This window comes from Mastigoproctus giganteus, chromosome 7 (genome assembly GCF_048544385.1).
Source record: "Mastigoproctus giganteus isolate SK-2022 chromosome 7, ASM4854438v1, whole genome shotgun sequence".
NCBI classification, from domain to species: Eukaryota; Metazoa; Arthropoda; class Arachnida; order Uropygi; family Thelyphonidae; genus Mastigoproctus; species Mastigoproctus giganteus.
Window position 1 is genome coordinate 142644850 of NC_143581.1, and position 15347 is coordinate 142660196.

Sequence of the window (15347 nt, forward strand, 5' to 3'; positions counted from 1 at the left end):
AATATAGAACATTTTAAATATACAGTCTCCTCGACTTATGACATATGTGGCTTACAACAATGGGGACTTAAGATGGTATTTCCAGTGGGGGAAAAAAAAAATTTTATATTTTATACAGCTGTGACACTGGCATACAACTGCCTCAGCAACCTGCACAGTGATATTAAAGGGAGTGTCAACACAGATAGCCTCTGCAATTGCCCAAAATTATGAATTTTAAGTTAGATGCATTTTTTCTAACAGTTAATTATATGGAGAGAGTGTAGGATGAGAGCCTTGTCAGTCAATTCGGCACCCTGGAGAGATTGTGCAGGGCTCATGGGATAGAATTTTTCTCAATGTGGTCTGTGCTTGTTAACAGGAGAGATTGCTTCTACAGGGATGGGATACACTTAAATAGAAAGGATGCAAGAATATTCTATGATGCTATCGAGGCAATGTTAGATGGGTCAGAAAACTGCTAGCTTGGGGGGATTCACAGATTAATAGGTTAACAGTAGCTTCAGGCAGAGGTGGAAATGATTCTTGCACTGCTTCTATTGGAATGAGCAGCAACCCAGAATGCCAGTTGCTGGGAATTTCAGGAACTGCTGGGAATCATGGTGGGTTGTGTTACAGTAACTAAGAGTAAGAACAGGTGCATGTATACTTGCATGTACACCAATGCTAGGAGTATAGTAAACGAATTTGAAGTGCTGGTTAAGACATCCAAGGTGGTTATTGTTGGGATATGAGAGAGAATTGGTGCCACTCAGATACAAGGGATGCAGAATTAGAATTTGGGAAGTACAGTGTGTACAGAACGCACAGACAGTTTAGGAAGGGAGGAGGGGTTATGTTAGTTAAGAAACACATAAAATCTAAGGAAGTGCATCCAGTTGACGTAGATGGACAGTGCAATGTTGAGTCAGTTTGGTGTGACATAAGCATTCGGAAAGAAAAAATGAGTGTAGGAGTTTGTTATAGGCCTAATGACTATGATGAGTACAATGAACGATTATACGGAGAAACAGAGTGGGCCAGTAAATCAGAGTGTCTTATAATGGGGGATTTTAACTTCCCAGATATAGACTAGAACTTTTTGGTTTGGTCACTCGCACACTAACAAGGCTTTTGTGGATTCATTGGATGATTGTTTTCTACAGCAGCACGTTAGAGAGGCAACAAGAGGGAATAGCACTGTTGATCTGATTATCAGCAGTGATTATTCATACATTAAGAATTTACAGATAAAGGAACTACTAGGTGGCAGTGATCACAGTGTACTGGTGTGGGATTTACTTAAAGACGTAACCATCATGGGCAAAGAGAAGGAATTTTGCTTTTGTAAAGGCAACTACAGTGGTCTCAGAGATTTTTTAGGTATGGGACCAACTGATGATGTTACCAACAGCAAATTCTAAATGGGAAGCATTCAAGAAAGTAATCTTGAAAGTTACTAGGCTTTTTGTTCCAACTAAGAAATTGTGCTCTTGGTTCAGGCCCAAATGGATGTCAGATGAACTAATGAGACTCGTGGCATTAGTTCATCAGAGAAGAAAAATGCATGGGATGCACATAAATTGTCAGGCAACACGAAAGATTATAGTAGATACAAGCTAGTCTGTAATGAAGTCAGAAAGGAGGTTAGGCAAGCGAAGGCAGATTATGAAAAATCTTTGGCAAAGAATGCAAAAAAAAACAGCAAAAACTTCTTTACTTATATAAACTCTAAAAGGAAGGGGATGAATCAGATTGGTCCACTTGATATCAATAGTTTGACTGTAGATGATCATTCTCAGATAGCTGCCAAACTAAATGAGTATTTTGCATCTACATTTACACATGAGAAGTTATTAAAGGAGGAGAAGGCCAGATTTTTTATCAAACTCTAACAGGTAGTTTGATAAAAAATATTAAAATTATTTTGTAATAACCGAGAGCAAAGTGGAGAAGAAATTGTTGAAGTTAAACAAAAGAAAGGAACCTGAGGGATCTATCCAGTTATATTAAAGGAGGCAGCAAAGGAAGTAAGCAAACCCCTAGCCATAATTATGAGAGCTTCTTTGGACTCAGGGGAGGTACCCATAGACTGGAGATGTGCAAATGTAACCCCAATTCACAAAGGAGGATCAAAGGCTGACAAGTAATTATAGACCTGTTAGTTTAACTTCGGTTCCAGGAAAATTAATGGAGGCACTGGTTAAAGAAGAACTGCAGGATCATCTAGACAAGAATTCAGTTATAGCTCAGACACAGCATGGTTTTGTTAAGGGCAGGTCTTGTCTGACCAATTTGATTGGATACTATGATATAGTCACAAAAGAACTGGATGCAGGGAATAACTTTGATATTATATATTTGGATCTGAGAAAGGCTTTTGATACTGTTGCGCATGGCAGACTGCTGCACAAATTGGAGCAGTGTGGCATTGGAGGCAAATTGCTGCTATGGATAAAGGGATGGTTGAGTGGCAGAAGACAGAGAGTGGTAATCAATGGACACTGCTCAACGTGGACTAATGTTATTAGTGAAGTTCCTCAGGGTTCATTGTTGGGTCCATTGTTGTTTTCTGTATTTATAAATGATATTGATGATGGTATATCAAGCTTAATGTCCAAGTTTGCAGACGATACAAAGGTTGGCACGGTTGTTAATAACAGTAATGACAGTATGCTGCTGCAACAGGATCTGGAAAAGTTGGGTAGATAGCTGAGAAGTGGCAACTGAAGTTTAACATTGACAAATGCAAAGTACTGCATATGAGTAGCAGTAACCCCAGAGATAGACTGGTTGGGATTTTATTGGCACATTAGCAACTAAGGCTATAATGCACCAAGACCAAACCCCAGAGAAATATACCAACTATGTGATGTTACACTCAGGGTAGTGGAGAATGAGAGACCTTGGGGTTATTGTGCAGTCAGATATGAAGTTTTCTGAGCAGTGCAGACAGGTTGCCAGAGTAGGTCATGGAGTCTTGTCAATGATATACAGGAATTTTTCGAGCGAGATAAGGAGGTGATCATCCCCTTGTATAAGGCAATGGTCAGACCACACCTTGAGTACTGCATACAGATCTGGAAGCCCCATTTTAGGAAGGTTGTAGAGTTGCTAGAACGAGTACAGAGAAGGGCAGCAAGATTGGTGAGAGGAACAAAGGGGGTGTGCTTACGAAGAAAGGCTTATGTTCTGCAAATTACAGCTTCTGGAGACTAGGCACCTGTGAGGTGATCTGATTGAGGTGTGTAAGACCTTGAATGGATTGACCAGACTTAATGCTGATTGACAAACCTGAGGGGGCATAGATTCAAACTGAGGAAAGACAGTTGTCAAATAGATATGTGGAGGTTTGCCTTTAGCCAGCGGGTAGTTGATTGCTGGAACAAACTTCCATCTGTTGTTGTGGAAGTTGATAGCTTAAATAAATTCAAGGCAGAATTAGAGAAACATTTGGAATGAATGGATCAGTGAAATGAGAAGGGTTTTTTTTGTTTTTTTTTGGCTGATTCTGTATAAGCTTGCTTTCTTGCATCATGTGCCTCTACTAATGCTAACACTGTATATCTGCATTTGCAAACCCATCTATCTATACGCAGATTGGACACGTGCTTTTGAGCTCCCACCCTTTTGTCCCCTTTGACGTTTGTCTGCGAGAACCCTCAGTCAAGACTTTAATGTTTCAATTCCTCTTTAGAAGAGCTTTCGAGTAATAATAATTTTGTGTGTGTGTAGATTTAGCGGAGTTTGAGTTAGGTTAGAATTTAAATTTTTAACTTTAGCCATGGAAAGCTGGACATTCCAGTAACGGCTTATTCCACCCCCCCACCCATCCCATCTATTGCCTCCAGCTATGGCCAGCGAAGGTCAAACAACCACAGCAACGGAACCTACAGCTACTGCCAGCAGTGACCAAGACACCGGAAGCCACACCCTGCGACAACAGGTGAATACCTCAAGGTCCAAAAGGTCAGTAACTGTTAATACTTATGCTAATGCCGTATCTAATGGATTATGCTTGACGTCAGCAAAAACCCCCTCTCTCGTGACCAACAATAGTACACACGCGGTTGAACAACGCTCTTGCAAATGAAGCAACCGCTATTACTTCCCGGGAAAATGGAATAGTAATTTTTCACTACCAAGGAAAACACCCCCTTAGAGCAGTACCTTACAGCGATCGCGGAGAAAGTACCACCGAAAAATATTACTCACGCATCCCGTGTGGCGGGAACTGTGCAGGTGTATTTCATCCACTCCTCATGGGCGCAAACTATCCTGCAAAATGGAATAGACATCGGTCTTCATCACCTAGAAGCGGCGCCAATTGCCTTAGCACCAACGAAAGTTACAATTTCAAACGTCCCACCTGAGATCTCTCATCAATTTCTGAGAGGAATTTTATCCAAACACAGATCAGTTACCGGGAAAATATGCACACTCTCTGCAGCAACTCTCTGAAATCATTCTCGCAAACCTACAGCCATCAGAAAAGTCAACAAAAACGTAATAACCTCTATCAACTTGAGCAAAGGCTGAAAAATCTCCCATCTGATAGTCAGACCTATCAATCAACACTACAAGCCATACAAACCCACTTAGAACACTCTGCAAAGGGCACCCTACTCAGATCGAGATACACCCACATAAATCTATCTGATGCCCCGACCAAATACTTTTTCTCATTAGAAAGCAGACATCAGAAATCAACCACCATCACTGCCATTCAGCTGCAAAACGGAAACATCATTGAAGACCCAGAGGAAATCTTCTCTGAAGCGCCGACCGGGCTAGCCAGGTGGGTAAGGTGCCTGCCTGACAAACCAAAGGTCGCGGGTTTGAATCCCGCCTCGGGCTTGGATCAAAGTACTGCAAAAACCTTGGGAGGCGCACTATGGCCACAGAAGCCGATGCGCCAACAACTACCAAAAAAAAAAAAAATTCTCTGAAGTAACAAGATTTTATAGAGAAATTTACAGTTCTCAAGAAACCTCTACAAAGGCAACGGAGGAAATCCTTTCAGGACTTAAAAAAATCTCCCATACGGCCCAATGCAGTACAGAGAAACAAATCACCCTACAAGAACTAACAGCAGCATGCAAAGCCCTTTCCAAAAATAAATCACCAGGTCTGGACGGATTGACCTCTGAATTGTTCCAAACATTTTGGGATCAACTCGGAGTGCTACTCTTTCAAATGCTTGAAGAAGCTCAGTCCCATAGACTACCAGCTTCGGTTACCACCTCTGTCGCTCGACTGATTCCCAAGAAAGGCGATTGCACCAATTTACAAAACTGGCACCCAATTTCCTTAATGAATACGGACTGTAAAATCATTTCCAAAGCCATCGCCAATAGTTTAAAAGCCACTCTACCTGATATCATCGATCACAAACAAACATACTCTGTACCTGGAAGATTGATTCATGACAATCTACATCTGATCTCGAGACCTCCTCTCCACTGCAAACAGCCAAAGAGAATTCCTAGCACTAATTAGCCTTGACCAGAAAAAGGCATTCAACAGCGTTGAACACAGCTACCTATTTCAAACCTTGAAAGCCTTTGGATATGGACCTTACATCATCGGAACAATCCATCTGCTATACAAGGAAGCCAAATTCTGCCTGAAACTCAACAACCAGCTCACCTGCCACTTTCCGTATTCTAGAGGGATAAAACAAAGCTGCCCACTCTCGGGACAACTCTATGCAATTGCCATAGAACCATTCCTTAATAAAATTACCACCAGTATACAATCCCGACAAACGCTGCTACCAGAACCCCACCTAAATATAACCTACTCAGCATACGCAGATGACATCACAATTGGAATACGCCACGAGAGCGAATTTGAAGTCATTCAAAACGCTCATGATCTCTATGCTCAAGCATCAGGCGCAAAACTCAACCACTGTAAGACCAGTGGCCTGTGGGCTGGCAACTGGAAAACTAGAACCGACTCCCCCATCCAATGTACAAGGTCCAGCGAGGGACAGAAATACCTAGGTGTGTACCTCGGCAATACCCTCCTTTTCTCCCAGAAGAACTGGCCTGAATTGCTGAGTCATTTCAACAAAATACTCAGGAAATGGAGAAGCGTGTGCACCACATCTTCGCTGAGAGGGAGAGTGCTTGTGGTCAATCATATGGCGGCAAGCATTCTCTGGCACACCTTCAAAATTCTCACTCCACCTGTTGACTTCCTCCACCAAATCCAGGCATCTGTCCGAAGCTTCCTTTGGAACAAAACCAACTGGATGTCCTGCTCCAAACTTAGCCAGCTTACTCACGGGGGGGGTCAAGGGTTCGTCTCTCTTGACGACAAAATCACAGCGTTCCGGATCACCTTTCTTCTTAAGATGCTGCAAACAAAATACCCACATTCTGACACTACGGATAAACTACTAGCAACAGCCACTAGAGGACTATCTCTTTCAACAATATTGAGAATGGATATGGCACCAGCACCACTCAAACTACCATCAAACTTTCAGTGGAACCTTCCGTACAGGACAAAATGTTCCAAATCAGATGCAGACATTCAGTGGAGACTGTGGCACAACATCCTTCCCACCCCAGTCAAGCTACAAATCTTTGGGTTGCGCTCCTCAAGCTACAAATCTTTGGGTTGCGCTCCTCAAACTACTGCCTCTTCTGTGCCACTCCACTGCAACTTCCTATTCATTGCGGCCAAGGCCATCATTTACAACTTCTACTTGAAGCACACAAGAAGCAGTGACGACATGCCTCCTGTCGACACATTGGCACAACATCTGAAGTGGAGCCTAAGGAGGAAGTTGCAGAGCAGACTTCTACTGGAATTCCACAGCAAAAGACCAGAAACTGTGGATCATCTTAACAGTGAATGGAACAGTGGCGGTCACCTTTTCACCATCACTGAACAGTCCATCACCTTCAACGCGTGACACTTAATATGAGAATGGTCCAATGCCAAGAAACTGTTTTCTTAATTCCTGAAATTGAAATGTTGAAACGTTTGTATTTCATTCTAAAAAGTTTTCTTTATCTTTCCTTTTTTGCTTTGTACATAAATGTAAATAGTTGTTGTTGAAAATGTATCTACTGTTCACGTTTTAATAAAAAAAAAAATTAAAAAAAATATCTATCTATCTATCTACCTCTGTAAATCATGCCTATTGAAACAAAAAAAAATTGGAGAAACATCCTTCCGCTTTGAAGCTTAGCAAGAGACTGAGATAAAATACGAATTCCAAATTTATTTAATGCATATAACATGAAATATCTGATCAAATGACAGCAAAACTGATACTCCTACTTGATTGGTTTTCGGAAATTATATGTACTGTAAAGAAACGGATTTTAGAGATTTGTAAAAACTAAACTAATAAAACAAAACAAAAATATAAAAGAAAAAAAAATAGTTTAATAAATAAACAATTAAATAAAAAATAAATAAATAAACAATGCATTACGTACAAAAAAAATGGGCTCATGTCTGACTTACAACATAGTCATTGGAATGAAACTCCATCACAAGTTGAGGAGGGACTGTATAGAAAATGGAAGAAAGATTTCATTTATACAAGAAATATGGGGGGGGGAAATAAAACAGCTAGAAATAGTGTTTTTTTAGTATCATAAATTTTCAAAGCAGTGGGGAAAACGATAATCACATACAATATTAATACTATCATTAGTATGAATTCTGGTAACAGATGATTTGAATGACATCAAGTAAGTAAAGAACATCTGAACTGTATGAAAACATAGCTCGGTGTTCACTATTTTTTTTTTACAATTCAAGCACTAGCCACAATTCGTATGAATTTAACCTGTGATGAACACCCAAGCGGCTTTTATTAATAGTGAAATTGCTAATTCCCATTCATTTCACAAAACTGTTGCAGTATTATTATGCATATTACTCACATTGGCATCAGTCAATGTACACATGTGTATCTTACTTGTAAAGATCATGCAATACCAACAAACCTATAGCAGTTACTACTTAATTGAAAGTGGTTGTGACTAAGTAATTGTCGCAATCCCATGAATAATGATCATTATGTGTATCATCAATAAAAAATCATTATCATCATTATTTACAAAACCATGGCTGCCAACTGTTGACTTTCAAAAATCTGGAGATCAGGTAATTGTAAGAAGGTGGTGTTTGGGCCAAAACAGGACAAAAAAAAAAAAAAATCAGAGGAAAACAAGAGATTTTTTTTTTTTTTTTTTTTTTTGAAAAGGAAGTTTTTGTAATGTCATCATCGCAAAGAAATTAAATTACAATGAAAACATACACAGTTTATATTAAAATACAAAGGATTTACTCATACTGAAAGTATTTAAAAGTATACTTTCAAAGAAATTTAAAAAAAAACAAAAATTGTTTAATAAATAAACAAAAAATAGTATGCTTAGGACTTTTTGACTATGGATTTCTGATTGAAGTTTTCATTAGGCATCAACTGATTATGAATGATTAAAGATATTGAAAAAAGATATATGAATGATTAAAGATATTAAAAATACCTATAACTAAGTCAGAATCACTCTTTTGGTTTAATCTGCTAAGGTAATCAACTTCCAAAATGGAAGTGGAAGATTTAAAAAATTGCTGGTATAATCAAGTTGCACTTAACATTCTTCAACATATCTAGGTTGTTATTATTATGGGATTTTATAGTGCAAGGGCTACTAGGCCATATAGTACCTATCAGAAGTATGGAGGATACATAGGATGACTGTTAGGGAAGCATACAGCTAAATTTGTTTAAGAAAAAAAAAAAAAAAAAATTTAAGGAGTTCTATATCATTATCTATGATGCGGGATACTGACAATGGTTCTCATAAATCTGAAAGGAAACTGAAGGAAGCTTGCTTTCTTGCACCATTTTTTACTATTAGCATTAGCAGTAACAAATGGTGCAAGAAAGCAAACTTATACAGCATCAGCCAAAACACACACACACACACACACACACACACACACACACACACACACACACACACACACACACACACACACACACACACACACACACACACACTTCACCTATTCAATCCCTCCAGTAGTTTGTCTACTTCTTTCTTGAATTCATTTAAACTATAAACTTCCACAACAACAGATAGAAGTTTGTTCCAACAATCAACCACCTGCTGGTGGTTGATTGTTGGAACAAACGAGATCAGGATGAAAATGTATATGGCTAAATTGATCTTGGTGAAAAACTTCTGCTTACACACACACACACACTCTTCACCTATTCAATCCCTCCAGTAGTTTGTCTACTTCTTTCTTGAATTCATTCAAACTATAAACTTCCACAACAACAGATAGAAGTTTGTTCCAACAATCAACCACCTGCTGCCTAAAGCCAAATTTCTGCACATCTATTCTGAAACCGTCCTTCCTCGATTTGAATTTGTGCCCCCTCATGTTTGTGGTCTGAGCAAGGGGAGGAATCCCATCAGCATTGAGCTTGCTCAATCCATTCAAAGCCTTAAACACCAAAATCAGATCAGGTGCCTAGTCTCCAGATGCTGCAATTTGCAAAACTGAAGCCTTTATTGGTAAGTGCACCCCTTTTTATCCCTAATCAATCTCATTGCCCTTCTGTGTACTTGTTCCACCAGCTCCACATCCTAAAATGAGGCCTCCAGACCTGTATGCAGTACTCAAGATGTGGCCTGACCATTGCCTTATACAATGAAACAATCACCTTCTTATCCCTGCTAGCAAAATTCCTGTATATCATTGACAAAACCCCATGAGCTGTCCTGGCAGCCTGCCTGCATTGCTCAGAGAACTTCGTATATGACTGCATAGGGTAAAATCAAATATACGAGATCTAAGTCAAGATTTCCGACTGACTTAATAATAAAGGGTACGTTAATCACGGTCAGTGATGCTTCCTTCAGAGTTAATACACGAAGTCCTGCATTTCTACCACTGGAAGCACTGCCTGAACTCTGTTTTCTCGAGATCATGTTCGGTATCATCTGCTTTTCTGTCTAGGTACTGTAAACATCATCAAATATTTGTCCTTTGGGCTGCTGATGAAAATGTATATGGCTAAATTGATCTTGGTGAAAAACTTCTGCTTCACCAGTGCTATATGGAATTTTCATCACAGTCAGTTATTTGGTTTTTAGGAGCATTAGCAACTAAGACCATATCCGGGGATATGCAATGGTCATTCCCTGACCTTTCCGCATCCTCCATATTTGGTGGTCACGGGCTTGAACCCCGGTCTAATCAAGAAGTGTAAGCGTGTGCTACCCACTGCTGCTCCTGCCCACCTGGCTACAGAGGCACCTCTCATCACAGTCCTGCAACCAATTCAGATTTCACCATTTCTCTGGACATTCTCTTAATAGCTTCCCTTAATCCTCCACCAAGAAGTACTTTTAACTGATAATTTGTCCTGCAGGTTCATGCTTGATGAGAAATTTTCTCACTGTCAAAAAAACACATCCAACATACATTTCATGCTGAAAGTGAACTGCCACTTTTTTTCTTATGTGGAGAAAATGAACTCTTCCAATGGGATCATTGTTGCTTTATTTCTGAGCTACAGCAATAAACCCAGCATTCATTTCACATTATGACCCTGTGGATAGGAAGCATATGTCATTTCTGAAGCTACCCAACACAACCATACAGACAGATCTCTCTTTTTGTGGCTGAGAAGACAAAGCACAAATTTCATGAATATCCTGGGCATGTCCAAACTTAAGCTAAAAAATGCAGCAGCATGCTTTATAAAATAAGTCTAACACTGACTGGTAAGGTAGGTGTACCACATGTCAGGATGATGTTCCATGTGGAAGTAAGCTCACCATCTTTCCTGATCATGATGCGTTTAGCTTATATGACTCTTTGATTTTGTAGTCCTAGATTCAGTTCATTTTCTGTGATGTTCATTAGGTCCCATTCTGCACTTATCCCTTTAGACATATTTCATCCCAGTCACTAACAGCATGTCATTGGTGTTGGTAGATAACAAAATGCATTTCTTATACATTTTCATTAGTGTAACTCAATCAATAGGTGGACCAAACACCCTTCAACTAATCTTGGGTCACTTCCACACCTAATAAATACTCACTCCAATGTCTGTGTCCCTCCCATGGCAACATCACCAAAAGCTGTTTTCAACAGTTAACCCTTTCTTTGCAGTCCACTATTATTTCAGTAGTCTTTCTCCATATAGTCCACCCCTAAAATCCAAAAAATTACTATTTGAAATGTGATGTTCAAAACATTTATTTTTAGGTTTGCAAGAGCTAATATATAAACTATACGGTAAACAGTTTAAAAACTCTTTATACATTTTAAATAAATTATTTTTATCATTTTAGTATATGGTATGAAACCTTCAAAATCCTACTTCAGTTTTAATGGCACAAAAATGACTAAGGTTATAACATGCCAAGGCAAACAGAATCCTGCAATAATAGTTTTCTGAAGTGTGTGTGTCTCAACACCAAACTACATACATACTGCAGAATCTTTCTTATTTGGATTCTTATCTTTCATCAAAAAATGAGGATGAACAATCTGTCTTCTGCATCTGAGCTCAATAGTCTTTTAATCTAGAAAGAATGTTCTTATTTTGGATATCTCCTACTAACTGAACAAGCAACTTCTTTCAAAATTGCTTGGGACAAAGGTTATTTACAGACTTCATAAAGATGAAACTGTTCACAACTGAGACTTCTAAAAGCCAGAAAAACAACTTAATTTTCTTCAATTTTCAAATGAATGAATAAATACCAAAGTAATGGTCAGTCTGATGGCATCAACCATATTTCTTGTGTATTCAGAAATACTGATCTGCTTTTTCCTCTCTTTTCTTTTCTTATTGTTTTGGTTAGAGAAAACAGGAAGCATAAGTACAGTTCTTTCGTCTTGCTATGTTTCATCCTCTTTTTGAAAACCAACAATCCTGTGCTTTTATATTTTCTTTGCAGTCTTCATCTCTGATGGTACACGGTATTCCCTTTGTGTTTCCTAAAACATGCCTCTTAGGTGTATATTTATTTCATGAAGTTTTTTTACTAGTTAGATACTAGTGTAAAATCAATCATGAAATAAATGAAATTCACTAACCTGCGATAATTGTGAAGCAATTTTTCAATGGGACAAAGCATAATCTTCAAGGCAAAAGTCAAGCCTGATCTTATCATGCTGTCATTAGGTAGACCTCTCCAACATGACAAAATAACTGAAACAACCTGTTTCAGAGTCAACTAAAATAAGTACACAAAAGTCCACTTTATTGGCTTTCAATGGTTATAAGGACTGAATGAAATTCTACCCTTGAAACCAATAGCAGTTTTGTGTATTACAATATTCCTTCCTTCCTAAAACAAAATATTCATGAAACTTTTCATTCAGATAACCAAAAATATTTTTTACTTTATATCTGCTACTCTATTCAGAGTAGCAGATATATCTGCAGCAATCTCTTACTGCTAAATGCAATCTTGAAAAACAGAATTCTTGGTCCATCCTTAAAATCATTTGGTCCCATGTTAATAACAAAAAAAAAAAAAAAAAACCTTCAGTTCATTCAAATTCTGAATCAGAATGTTCTAACAATTTCTCAATTTATTCACCAAAATGGCTGTTACAAGATGTTGATGACATGTCAAAATTTTAACTTCTAACAGAATTATAAGATACTTTGCAACTTCTAAAATGAAAAACAACTGCTGTCTACTGCTAACAGCAGAATATAAACCATGTTTATAATCAGTATGTTAGCAGTAGTTAGTATTTTTCCCACACTTTTTATGTAAATTGTTTACATTTTTTAGCAACGGTTTAAACAGTGTGATAATTACACCAGTACAATAGGAAAAACAGAATTCTTACTCATATAAAACAAATTTCAAAATCAGCAACACCAACTGTAATGGTACCACCATTACATCAGACAGGAAGCAGAATTTCACAATTTCATGGTGGCTGAAACATTGAACTTAAAAAGTTAACGAATTTCTGAAGTTGCTTTGCTGAGTTTAAAACAAACTTTATCCAAACTCTTAGCTCCTTCGCATCAACCATTTCACTTAATTGCAAAAAAGAATTGAACACACCTAAGCTTAATCAATAATTTTACATCACTGCAATGAGCATATGAAAAATATGAAGCAATATACAATATGAGTAAAAAAGGAAGCAATACAATGGCACCAATTAGGGCAAAGCTGTATTTGCACTGTTCCTAGGCTGACAACCAGGAGTGTATTAAACTGCTGACAGTCAGTCTGGGAACTTAGACTCACACCTTATATTCTCATTATACATTGTTAAATAGAATTATATGATATGACTGTTAATCATGAAAGAGTCTCTCTCTCAAGAGTACTTCACGCCATTCCAAAAAAAAAATAAAATAAAATAACTTTACAAAGAATATATGAGGATAGATTTAAAAGTAATGCCTCCAAATGAATAACTTTTGAATAGAGATAAATAAAAAATAAAAAAATAAAAAAAACTTGCAGATAAAAAAAAAACTTTAATTTGTCATATAATTTTTCTACATATACCCAACTTAAATGATACATGCTGTTCAAGCAAAATTCTTTTTTGCTGGGAGGCGACCCATATTATCTTCATGGAATTGGTTTAACTTCTTCATTAGAGTCATGTCTCTTGCCTTGCAGATATTCTTTAAGCTTTGGGAACAAAAAAGCTTCCCTTGTCTTCCCTATAGTTCAGCAAAACCTGAACTATAGGGAAGACAAAGAACAACTTCAGACCCCAGTGAAGAAATTTTTATCAGTGCTGCAAAGATTCAGTGAGACCACACACTGTCATGGTGAAGCAAACACTGATCTGCTGCCTGACTTACTCACTGGATTATTTATATAAGCTTGTCCAATGTCTCCATTTACTGCACAGAATTGATTATGGTCCCTTTCCAAATATTCGGTGTAGATAACACCTACAAAATCCTGACAACAATCAACTCAATAAGTACACATTTTCTGAATTACATCTTCAAATATGTTCCCATTTAAAACAGTATAATAATTTTTAAACATACAACCCAAAAATGCCACTACTCACATGATAAACTAGAAATGATTAGCTGTATGGAGAATCTAGTTTAGACTTGCTGCAAAACTAGCATTGAGGTTGTGAAATAAGAGGCATTACTTTTAATTATATATATATGAAGCAATAATTCATATAAAATAGATTACCTGATTATCCAAAAAATTTTGCAAATATTTAATGTACTTCATTATTAACAGTGCTTCATCTAATTCAGCAACGTTTCTGGATTCTAACTGATGAAGTCTCCATAAATCTCTTATCTGCTCCTTAAAAGTGTAAAATCATATAATTAATCAGTGTAACTTTTGCTGAAAAGCTAAATTTAAAAAAATAAGTGATCTTTCATGTTGCTATAGTAATATACAGGAAAATAATGAATATAATAATACTTCTGTCCACTGTGATGATCATCACATAAAGAGAAATGCTATATCTAACCAAAAGGGCAAACAGATCAGTTAGGAGTGCTAAGAGTTGTTCCTATTAGGAGCATTTAAAAAGTTGTGGAAGGAAAAACCAGGAGACTAGGCAACTTAGAAGTGACTTGATCAAAGAGTTTAAGATCATTAAATGAATCAACAAAATTAGTGCAGAAGGTATATTCATGCTGGGATGTGAAATGAGCATAAGGGGACTTGAATTAAAAATTTTCAGAAGCAACAGAAGATCAGATCTCATGAAGTTAAACCTTCAGGCAGCGTACTGCTTGTAGGAAAAAAGTTAACCCCCAAGGTAAGGCCTTACAAAGTTCAAGGCAATACTGGATAATACTTTTTAGTGATGAGTAAATTGAGATTTTTTATTTTATTAAATTTTATACTGATTATGTAATTATTATTTTGACTGATTGTGTGAATATTAAATTTTCTATGTTAAATGATATTTTATTTTTCTTTTGGTAAAATCTTTTTCATTCCCAATGATACTAAAATTCTTTTTTTTAATAAATAGCTTTTTACAAATATAAGCATAGTCTACAATTTCAGAAGTTTTGTTCTCACCTTTTTCAACATGTTTCGTATGCCTAATCTGCATTTAAATGCAAATTTTCATAGCGTGTGGTTTTTTTATTTTTTTTTTTACTATCAGAAGCATCCATATGTTGTTATATAAATTAGTATGTCACTCAATCTGTAGGCATTACTTGATTCAGTATGGAACTACATTTAGGTAGCTGTTTTGCTTCAGTCAAAGAGAGGGCCAACCACTGAAGTGATAATGTGAACTGCAGCCAGGGCCAATCATCTTTTTTTTTTTTATGCTAATAAGTTAAAATTAACAAGATAGAGAAGCATAAAATC

At 37.3% G+C, this 15347-nt stretch overlaps 1 protein-coding gene across 2 annotated transcripts in view; it reads right to left on the bottom strand.

Moving 5' to 3' along the window:
- LOC150083238 (uncharacterized) overlaps positions 1 to 15347 on the bottom strand; it is a 193022-nt gene that overhangs the window by 54848 nt on the left and 122827 nt on the right. Inside the window, exon 7 of one of the 2 annotated variants that reach the window (XM_090377926.1) lies at positions 14193 to 14312. The exons of the other annotated variant lie outside the window; for it this stretch is intronic. Within the exon in view, the coding sequence (XP_090234052.1) occupies positions 14193 to 14312 (120 nt within the window). The remainder of the gene's footprint in view (positions 1 to 14192; positions 14313 to 15347) is intronic. 2 annotated transcript variants of the gene reach the window in all.